General features: G+C 37.2%; 1 protein-coding gene across 1 annotated transcript; it reads right to left on the reverse strand.

The window, feature by feature from the left end:
• Nucleotides 1–5029: 5029 nt before the first annotated feature.
• LOC310791650 (uncharacterized protein) lies at nucleotides 5030–10749 on the reverse strand. Its single transcript, XM_083653301.1, has 9 exons — nucleotides 10657–10749; nucleotides 10300–10352; nucleotides 9892–9952; nucleotides 9721–9774; nucleotides 8380–8499; nucleotides 8160–8259; nucleotides 6817–6875; nucleotides 6119–6247; nucleotides 5030–5344 (listed from the first exon to the last, which is right to left on the reverse strand). The coding sequence occupies exons 2-9, from the start codon at nucleotides 10349–10351 to the stop codon at nucleotides 5263–5265; spliced, it is 657 nt and encodes a 218-aa protein (XP_083509427.1). The 5' UTR covers nucleotide 10352; nucleotides 10657–10749; the 3' UTR covers nucleotides 5030–5262.
• Nucleotides 10750–11140: the final 391 nt, after the last annotated feature.

Raw genomic sequence — 11140 nt, forward strand, 5'->3', positions numbered from 1 at the left:
GGGTTATGAAATCAGAGGGCCATGATCTGACAGAGGGTTATGAAATCAGAGGGCCATGATCTGACAGAGGGCTATGAAATCAGACGGCCATGATTTCTATCTGATAAAGATTCATCTAAAAGGCAGAGCTGTTTGAAGACTCAAGCCAATTAGACATGATATGCAAAGGGGTCCGAGATTAACATTTTCTTCCATCAAGAGACAGACAGATTTATGTCACCAACGCCTCGGATCAGATGAGAAATGCAGACCAAAGCCACACATATTATTCATTCAACACTGCTGCATGCATAATGCTAAATCTATATTTAAAAGAAATATATTGTCTCTGAGCTCTGCATCCACCGCATGGAAATGTGAGCAAATAGTTTACTGAAGCTTTGACTTAGAGATTTGACTTTCTTTGGCAGGAGGCTTTAATTCAGTCTAGATGTACTACTGTAATGTAGTTGATCTCATTACAAGCCCTTCATTTACACACACACACACAGAGAGAGAGGACATTCAGAGATGGGATTCTGGCACCATAGAGAGCATTTTCTGAAATATTGGATTTTTCTGTGAAGAGAACAAAAGGATCAGGGAGAAACAGGGCAAAACAATGACACGGGAAGACCAAAGAAAAATGTTTGATGCATAAGAAAACAGAGAAGTTTGATATTGACAAGGTGGATCTGAAAAAAAGAAAGAAAGAAAGAATCAAGTAATATCTAACCCAGATCTCTGTTAAATGTATATCTAGTGACATGCATTCATTTTGCTGTGCCTCTAAATTGAAAAGGTGCATGGAAAAGACAGAAAATGTCCAAGTCAGGAAAGAGTCCTATTGTGGGGGAGCACTTTCAGAGGAGTGAACTATTTCCTAAATCACAGCAGTAATAGTTTTGAACATGTTTATCACAATCAATCTTGAAGAATGATCTCCCTGTGCTATTTTGACAGACTGTCCCTTTAACCGCACCTTGATGAAGTTGCTATAGGACTTGCTGGTACGTGAGGGTCTCGGGGGGTCAATGCAATTAAAAAAGCTGGCAGAAATGAGATCACTCTGCATTCCACACACACCACCTTCCTGTTACTGCCTCGCCCGCTCTTATGATACGGCCTCCATTGTAGCCTAGTCAGGCTGTGCACAACTCTTATTGCCATCGGGAGAATCGGAGTGATTCCTGCTGAGTTGGTCAATTACTGGAGCATCACTTATGAGCACTTACTCAGTCTTGACTTATTTTTTTACATATATTATGAAAATTACAGCAAATAAATTAATCATGTCAGCCTATGAGTAATTAAGTGTGTGCCAACCTAGTGTGTTTTTTAATGGAGTTATTCATTCCCCTTGTCATTGGAACTGTCAAGTGTTATACTGTATATTGGTTGTTTTATTGTTATTTATTGGGCTATTTGCACGCGGCTCCACTGCTGCTGTCTTTTCAAAAACAAGAACAAAAGAAGAGAGAGACCATCTTGCGTAAAGTGGGGGCAGTTTGTGTGTGTGTGTGTGTGTGTGTGTGTGTGGGGGGGGGGTGTGTGTGTGTGTGTGTGTGTGTATGTGTGGGGGGGGGGGGGGGTGTGTGCTTGCTCGGATAATGGCTATTTTCCAACATTGTGATGTCAACTACACACCTGTCAAGTTTCAAGACTGCATCTTGGAGTTTTGATGCTATTGTGTTCACAAAATCTGCCCACAGACAGACAGACATATAAACACCTGCAAAGTACTCAAAACCGTTCAATGTTCCCTAGAACATTTTTCAGGCCTGGAGGGATTTCGAAACGTACCCCGACCGCAACGGCGGGGGCTGGCGACGCTAAACTTTCAGCTAACCTGTTCGCATCTTATGTTCGCAATGGCATCCCAAGTATCATCATACTATTATGGGATGCGATGCGAACAGTTGTATTAGGGGATGTGCATTTCCCAGGCAACGACACACGTTGACACGATTTGGAACAGCGCCGCAAGCTGGCACGATGCTCCTAAAAGCAAAATGCTTAATTGTTTTGAATGATTTGGCGTCTTCTATTACTGTCAACACCAGTATTGTTGTATTGTAATAATATGCCATAAAGGTTTATTGAAATTTTGGGGAGAGCAGGAACAAAAACAAACAAACAAACAAATAAAATAAAATTTCCCAAAAAAAATCTGGCCTGGCAGGGGCGTCGTTGGCCTGGCGGGGCCCGTCAGGCCTGTAGAATGGTAGGGAAAACACTGCCGTTTATGCATTGCAGTAGGCAATTTTCAAAGCTGTCCAGCATGACTTGAACACGATTGGCGCAGAAAGCAATAGGCTATGCAGAAGTAGGAGAGTAGCAATTAACAGTGCTGAAGCGATATAGGCCAAGCAACGTTTTCAAGCTGTAATTATGTGGGAATGTGACTCCTTGTGTGGCTTCTAAGCTGCTCTCAAATGAGTCCTGTGGGGCTCACCTTCACTAACCCTGCTCAGCACTTTCATACCACACCCTCTGATGGCCTGCTCCAACTCATTATAGGGGGTCCATATATGGCTGGGCCTCCACCCTGCAAACACACACAGCACCTCCACCACCACTGTTGCCCCTCCAAGCGCTTTCAATTAATTTTAATTACACTCACAATCAGCATCAAAAAGTCAGTGGAGTTGGTAAGCACGATAGATATATAGTGGAATATACAAGTACATGCGTGTTGCAGCTGTTTTTTTTTATTATTATTAGTTTAGACTTTAAATATGACCACAAAAACAATTCACACTCTTTGTATCTCAGGGCTAATTCAGGGGCTAATTCAATATTATAATTTATCGTCTTTCAGTGGAATCATATCGTGATGATATGACGATATTTTAGTATTGTGACATGCATTACTGCTGTCTAAATTGATGGTGACAAGCAAACATGACTTAAAAAACTTATCAAATGAGGTATGGTATTATTTGAATAATATTTGAATGTTTGACATCCCACTTGACATTACCATTCGGTTCAATGAGATGAATATTAATTTGATTATTAGGTCTTGTCAAAATGATTTGCTGGGGTTCTTGTGTGGAAATCTGATCTTTTCAAGTTTCATGTGGTTTAAGACCTCTCTGAGCCAACGATTGTCTGAGGGATGGAAAGAGCATGCTTGCACTTGAATAAAATTAGGCGCCTAGCAAGTAGACGATAGTAAAGACAAAGACACGCTGCTTTGTCGATGATGGGACATTGGGCAAATCAAATGGTGAGACCCAAAATACTGTAGGGCTGTAAGAGGTTCAGGGTTAAGGTCTGTTCCAAGTGTGTTAACCCATTGATACCTGATGCAGCATATGTGTGTGTATCCCTTTAAGACCGTGAACCGTTCGTGGTCTTAAAGGGATACACACACAAATGAGGGATACACACACAAATGAGGGATACACACACAAATGAGGGATATACACGCAAATGCTGCATCAGGTATCAATGGGTTAAAGATCTGGCGCCAGAAATCTGATAAGTTTGGACAGGACCAGAACATGCAAGTACGGTTAGCGGGCGACTGTTTACACCTATTGCAAACAAGCCCGGATTAACACAGTGTGGTGCCCCTGGGTGACCACACTTGAAGTACCCTCCTCCTTCCATGTAAAACAAAAAGTTTAATTTACTATTGCAATAAAGAAGACCACAGAGTTACATGAACCAAGAGAAATTGAATACCAATGTTCATTATCATCTTGAGCTCAAATGACGATAAATGATGATAAATGGAATTTATTCACTTTAATAATCACACAAAGGAGAGTTGGGTTGACTTGAAAACATCACTCCAGTGAGTCATGACAGATGAGACTATATGCAAGTTAGTCAATTAGTTAATGGCATTGCAGAGCAAGCAGGCTCCACCTGGGTTCATCTTGAACTAACAAGTTCAATCCTTCTCTAACTACTTTCTACAGGTGCAACTCTATTCCTTCAAAAAGTTGTCGCCGCCATAGATTGTGTTGCATAGTTGATTTCTCTACTGTTGACAAAATGTGATATTATAAGTTGCTTTGGATAAAAGCATCTGCCAAATAACGTACATGCAAGAAGCTTTGGCGTACATGCAAGAAGCTTTAGTACTAAGAGCCATTCTATTCTGTTATTATTATTAATATTATTGTTATTATTATTATTATTATTATTTTATTATCTTCAGTACTAAGAGCCATTCTATTCTGTTATTATTATTAATATTATTGTTATTATTATTAATATTATTTTATTATCTTCAGTACTAAGAGCCATTATATTCTCTTATTATTATTAATATTATTGTTATTATTATTATTATTAATATTATTTTATTATCTTTAGTACTAAGAGCCATTCTATTCTGTTATTATTATTAATATTATTGTTATTATTATTAATATTATTTTATTATCTTCAGTACTAAGAGCCATTCTATTCTGTTATTATTATTAATATTATTGTTATTATTATTAATATTATTTTATTATCTTTAGTACTAAGAGCCATTCTATTCTCTTATTATTATTAATATTATTGTTATTATTATTAATATTATTTTATTATCTTCAGTACTAAGAGCCATTCTATTCTCTTATTATTATTAATATTATTGTTATTATTATTATTATTAATATTATTTTATTATCTTTAGTACTAAGAGCCATTCTATTCTGTTATTATTATTAATATTATTGTTATTATTATTAATATTATTTTATTATCTTCAGTACTAAGAGCCATTCTATTCTGTTATTATTATTAATATTATTGTTATTATTATTAATATTATTTTATTATCTTTAGTACTAAGAGCCATTCTATTCTGTTATTATTATTAATATTATTGTTATTATTATTATTAATATTATTTTATTATCTTTAGTACTAAGAGCCATTCTATTCCGTTATTATTATTAATATTATTGTTATTATTATTAATATTATTTTATTATCTTTAGTACTAAGAGCCATTCTATTCTGTTATTATTATTAATATTATTGTTATATTTATTATTTTATTATCTTTAGTACTAAGAGCCATTCTATTCTGTTATTATTATTAATATTATTGTTATTATTATTATTATTATTATTTTATTATCTTTAGTACTAAGAGCCATTCTATTCTGTTATTATTATTAATATTATTGTTATATTTATTATTTTATTATCTTTAGTACTAAGAGCCATTCTATTCTGTTATTATTATTAATATTATTGTTATTATTATTATTATTATTATTTTATTATCTTTAGTACTAAGAGCCATTCTATTCCATTCTTCCCAAAGCATCAGCGTGGCTCCTTCAGATGCACTGTGAAAGAGTGCATCATGTTGCCCTTCATGTCAATGTCTTGGGATCCGCTATCATTCCTGGTGGAGAAGGAAGGCAATCACACTCAGGTTTGATTTGACAGGATAAAGTTGACATATTACTTTAAGGGGATACGCCGACATTTTGGGAGATTTGCCTATTTGCCATATTCCCGATAGTAAAACTAGAATGGAGATGCCTTTCTCTGTGCGTTGCGCCTCTCCTGCTAGTGAGCTTAGCAGTTGAATGGTAGTAAACGGTACAAAAATACACCTTCCGACAGCGCCAGAAACACTGATGTTGTCATGTTGTGATTCGTGTACTCACCACGCGATGAAATGATAATCCAAAGTTACGGGAAACGGTCATTTTCTAAGTAAAACCATAGCCAGAACTAATGTGGCGGAACCAAAGTTACTTCCACGTTTGCCTATGAGGCGCATGCGTTGTGCACAGTCATCAGTACTTCCTGGTATGTATTTACTTTGAAAATGACAGTTTCCCGTAACTTTGGATTATTGTTTCATCGTGCGGTGAGTACACAAGTCACAACATGTACATGTGAGTGTTTCTGGCGCTGTTGGAATGTAGGCTCTCTGTAATGTTTACTACCATTCAGCTGCTAAGCTCACTAGTAGCAGGAGGGGTGAAACACACTTTCTCCTGCACGCACAGGGAAGAGAAAAGCATCTACATTCTACTTTTATTATCAGGAATATGGCAAATATGCAAATCTCCCAAAATGTTGGGAGTATCCCCTTAAAGAGTACGAATCGCTGGCTGCCATCATAATGTGACAGTGGTTGAGATTGGGACAGAAGTTAGAACCTTACCGTTGGATTTTCCTGCGGTAGTAAGGGCTTCCCTGCTGACTCACTGTCTGGTTTTCAGGGATGTGCACAGATAGAGGAGTGCCCTGTGTTTCCTCACTTGAAATGTCTGCTTCTTTTCCTGGTCCATTCCTGGTGGAGAAGGAAAGGAATCACACTCAGGTTTTATTTGACGGGATTAAGTTGACGTATTACTTAAGAGTCACTGCCATCATAGTCTCACTGGCCAGCCTCCCCTCCCTTCCGTCCGAGCAGTCTGGCGCTGCAGGTCTCCATAGTGGGATTGCGATGGGCGGCGCTTAGCGGCAGTGCCCTTGGAAAATAGTTTCAAACAATCCAACTTGGCGTTTTCAGCGTGTAGCAACGAGCTAGCGTGTAGGTTTCTGCCGTTAGCGTGCTAGCTAGTTAGCGTTGTTGTTTTCCCTGAGGCGGCAGGGGACTATTTACAGCAACACACAGGGAAGAGCGGCTCTGATTGACATGGTCGGAGCCAATGACGGAGCTTCTTAAGCGGGGAGCGGAAATCCGGCAGCGTCTGAAACCGACGCCTCCAATGGGAGAGCAGAGTAGAGCAGGGGAGGGTTTATCCCAGTTATGGAGACCTGCAGCGCCAGACTCCTCGGACGGAAGGGAGAGGAGGCTGGCCAGCGAGACTACTGCCATCATAATGTCACAGTGGTTGAGATTGGGAAGAACCTTACTGTTGGACTCCTTTCTTCCAAGGTTTGCTGCGGTAAGGGCTTCCCTGCTGACTCACTGTCTTGTTCAGAATCAGAATCAGAATCAGAATCAGAATCAGAAAGACTTTAATGATCCCTGGGGGGAAATTGGGACAAGTTACAGTAGCTCGCTCACAGAACACACTAGGGCTGTTGAAACGAATTTTGATATTCGAATATTATTCGAATTTAATAATTATGAACGAAATTCGATTATTAATTTTTTTTTAAACAAATTTTTTTTTTTTTTTTAGAACACTAGAACAGTGACAAGTTCTGACAACATACTTGAAGAAAAGAGTGTTAACTGAAGTTGACTGTTGAAGCTGCTATACTGATGTAAACCTACCTGTAGCTCTTAAAATGTATGTTCATTCATTGTTAACTGAAGTTGACTGTTGAAGCTGCTATACTGAATGTAAACCTGTAGCTCTTAAGTGCAATACGTGACTGATTTTTTTTTGTTCATGGCTCATTGTTGTTTTGGCAAAGTTTACTTATTTGTTTGTTGATAAGGAGCTCAAACAAAGGCTGTGTCTTTTTTTATTATCAATTATTTTTATTTTAGCATTTCAGACAGCACCAATACATCACTGATGAATATTAACTAAGCTCTGGTTATCTGACCTATTTTCTAATGCAATGAATGTACTGTATGTACATTGTACAAGGAACATGTTTTCTTAAATAAACATCATTGCTGGACTATTTGTGATAAGCCTAATATTATTTTGAATATTCATCCACCATTCACTTTTCCATCTACATTTGGTAAAATGCTTAGAAAAAGTTTTATTTGGTCAAACCCAAAGATTCAGCTATATTTAGAATCAGAACATAACATAAGAGAAGACAACAATTCACTCAGACCCAAAAAAAAAAAATTTTTTTTTTTTTAATTCAATTAAAAATTAATTAAAATATTCGAATATAATTCGAATATTAAAATGTATAAAGCACTGAAATTCGAATTTGATTATAGAGGGAGATTGACAGCCCTAGAACACACATAGCATTAAGTAAACAATAGTAAATGCAAAATAAGCAGAATAAGAAGAATAAGAACACAACATAGCATAGAATAAACAGTAGTAAATGCGATAGAAGCAAAAATAAGTAGAATAGGTCTAAGTGAGCAAAATACGTAGAGTAAGTATACATTACGTGCAATTATCTTTATTGCACACTGGACTTATATTAAGTCGGCTTGCCCTATATGTTACACGTGGCTCAGCCAGGCACAGTTAACCTATCAGCTGGCTCAGTCTCAGGGAGACTGAGCGTCTCCGAGGTGCTCTTTTAAGAGAGGCATTAAATAGACCAACCTCTCCGTATTCAGGGATGTGCACAGATAGAGGAGTGCCCTGTGTTCCCTCAGTTGAAACCCTGCCTGCAGAAATGTCTGCTTCTTTTCCTGGTCCATTCCTGGTGGAGAAGGAAAGGAATCACACTCAGGTTTTATTTGACGGGATTAAGTTGACGTATTACTTAAAAGAGTCACTGCCATCATAATGTGACAGTGGTTGAGATTGGGAAGAACCTTACTGTTGGACTCCTTTCTTCCAAGGTTTGCTGCGGTAAGCGATTCCCGGACTCACTGTCTTGTTTTTTGGGATGCGCGCGGAATCGTCTGTCCACACCACTGTTTGTTTTCCTGGTCCATTCCTGGTGGAGAAGGAAAGGAATCACACCCAGGTTTTATTTGACAGGATTAAGTCAAGTCAAGTTTATTTGTATAGCACATTTCATACACAGAGGCAATTCAAAGTGCTTCACATAAAATGGTTGACACAAGAAAAGAAAAGAATTAAAAGAAGAGAATAAAATAAACATTTAAAAGCATCACAACAGAACTTTGAAAAAGAGCATAAAAGTGCATTAAAGGAACACTCCGCCCATTTTCAACCAGCTTTGTATCATTAGAACATCAGTAGTATATCAGAAAACTGTAAACAGTTTTGAAGTCTGTCATTTAATTTGACAGTTATTGAGTGTTAAAGTGTGGACCAGTGACATCACTGGTCCACACTAACTCAAATGAATAACTCATTAACTCAAATCAACTCTCAATAACTGTCAAACTAGATGAATGATGAATAGTTTGACAGTTATTGAGAGTTGATTTGAGTTAATGAGTTATTCATTTGAGTTAACTTACAGTTTTCTGATATACTACTGATGTTCTAATGATACAAAGCTGGTTGAAAATGGGCGGAGTGTTCCTTTAAGCGACAAGCGTAGTAGTTGCAAAAATAGCTAAAAACTTACAGAGGACTTGAAACATCATTGGGTTTGCATAAAATCAGATAATATTTGCTCAATTGGTAGAATAAATTTGTCAACCTTACTTGTTATTATTATTTTATTGTATTATTATATTATTATTACTGTTGTATTATTGTTATTGTGATTATTGTGATGATGATGATTATTAGTAGTATTAGTACTACTACTAGTAGTAGTATTAGTACTACTACTACTAGTAGTATTAATATTAGTACTGCTACTACTATTACCATACTCCCTGCACTATATAAGGAAATAGCAGGTACCTCAGATATTTCACTTTATTAAAGGGTACTTGAGAATGACTGATGGAGAAGGCACATATTTTTCTGACACTTACTGTACATAGGCTAAGTGACCTCTATTGTATTCTATTTTTATTTTATTCTGTTTCATTGTATTGGACAGTCCTATGTCTCTTATAATGTTTGATGCTTATGTTGATACTTTTCTATGCCTGAGTACGAGCAACTGTAGCATGTCCCAATTTACCATCTGGGGTCAATAAAGTTTTTCTGATTCTGATTCTGATATTTATTTAAAGACTTCTAGTCACTGCTATTGTAATGTGACAGTGGTTGAGATTGGGAAGAACCTTACTGCAGGACTCCTATCCATGACCTGCCCGCCACTGCTTGCGTTCCTGGTTCATTCCTGGCAGAGAAGGAAGGCAATCACATTGATGTTTTATTTGTCAGGATAAAGTTGACATATTACTTAAAGTCACTGCCATCATAATGTGAAAGTGGTTGAGTTTGGGAAGAACCTTACTGTTGGACTCCTATCTCCCCATGGTTGTTGTGGGAGTTACTTGTTACTTGTTGTGGATAACCTAAATTTAACATAGATAAAACATATTTATGAACACATGACATCACAGCAAATCAGTATTATAACAATGTTCTGATTCCCCCACTTCATAATTTTAATTATTGAAAAAAATTATAGTAATTAAGCTCTCTTTGTATTTTGCATGTTTTGTTAAAGGGTGACTTTATAACTAAACCAGACTGCTGCCGGGACTAAATTAAACATCGGATACAAGACAAAAGTTAGGACTATCTAGAATGCACCCCACTACTTTATGTAATCCACTTAATAACTTTATCTTTATAGCTTTACATTTCACTTTATTCAGTTTATATAATCATACATGTTCCTAAACGGAACTTTACTCACATTCCCCAGGATCAAGCATGACGACAACCAGCATCAACACAGCACACTTCATCCTGAAAACAAGAACCAAACTAAAATCAGACACATTTCAACCCAGGTCTCAGAAAAACTCACTCAACTAACAGTACGACAACAAAACCATTCAATTGAACCAACACATTTTGGTTCAGGAACATTTGTGAAGTGTTTGTTTCTTCTTCTTCTTCTTCGTTTTCTTTCCCCCTCTTTCCATTACAACTTTCAACAATAATAATTTGGACTACAAATCACAATATACATTCAATCTCATTACTTGGATGGATCCCAAGGACAGTGTCCTCATATTAGTGAAATTATGTTAGAATATTTTATTCTTACCCACAGATTGAGAGTCGACGTTAAGTCTTTTGTCAAAGACAGCAAAGTGAGTGAAGAGTGTGAGATCTCCAGGTGATGTGAAGTTTGGCATCTGACAGTTGAGCGCTGAGTCCACCCATCTTTATATGGCTTGGTTTATGGGTGGGTTTTAGTCTCCACAGTGCCTCTGTAGTGTTTTACTGGACATACACAGTCATTGAATTTCGTAATGTAGGGCTATGTGGAAACAAACAATGTTCTAATAATGATCTCATAACTGTTACGATACATCTTGAGGCAGGAGGTCACAGTCATGCCATCAGTCTGAGGGGACTTTATGTATAATATTGTCTTTTCCCACATTTTTTCCCTTGTTAGGCCTCCTCCGGCGATAGCCGCGCCGGAGGCATTATGGTTTTGTGTTGTCCGTCGGTACGTCCATCCGTATGTCCGTCCGATTCTCGTTGCAACTTGTATGTTTAAAGGAAGGATACAAAATGATGCC

The sequence above is a fragment of the Poromitra crassiceps genome (assembly GCF_964638095.1).
Source record: "Poromitra crassiceps genome assembly, chromosome: 16".
Taxonomy (NCBI): domain Eukaryota; kingdom Metazoa; phylum Chordata; class Actinopteri; order Beryciformes; family Melamphaidae; genus Poromitra; species Poromitra crassiceps.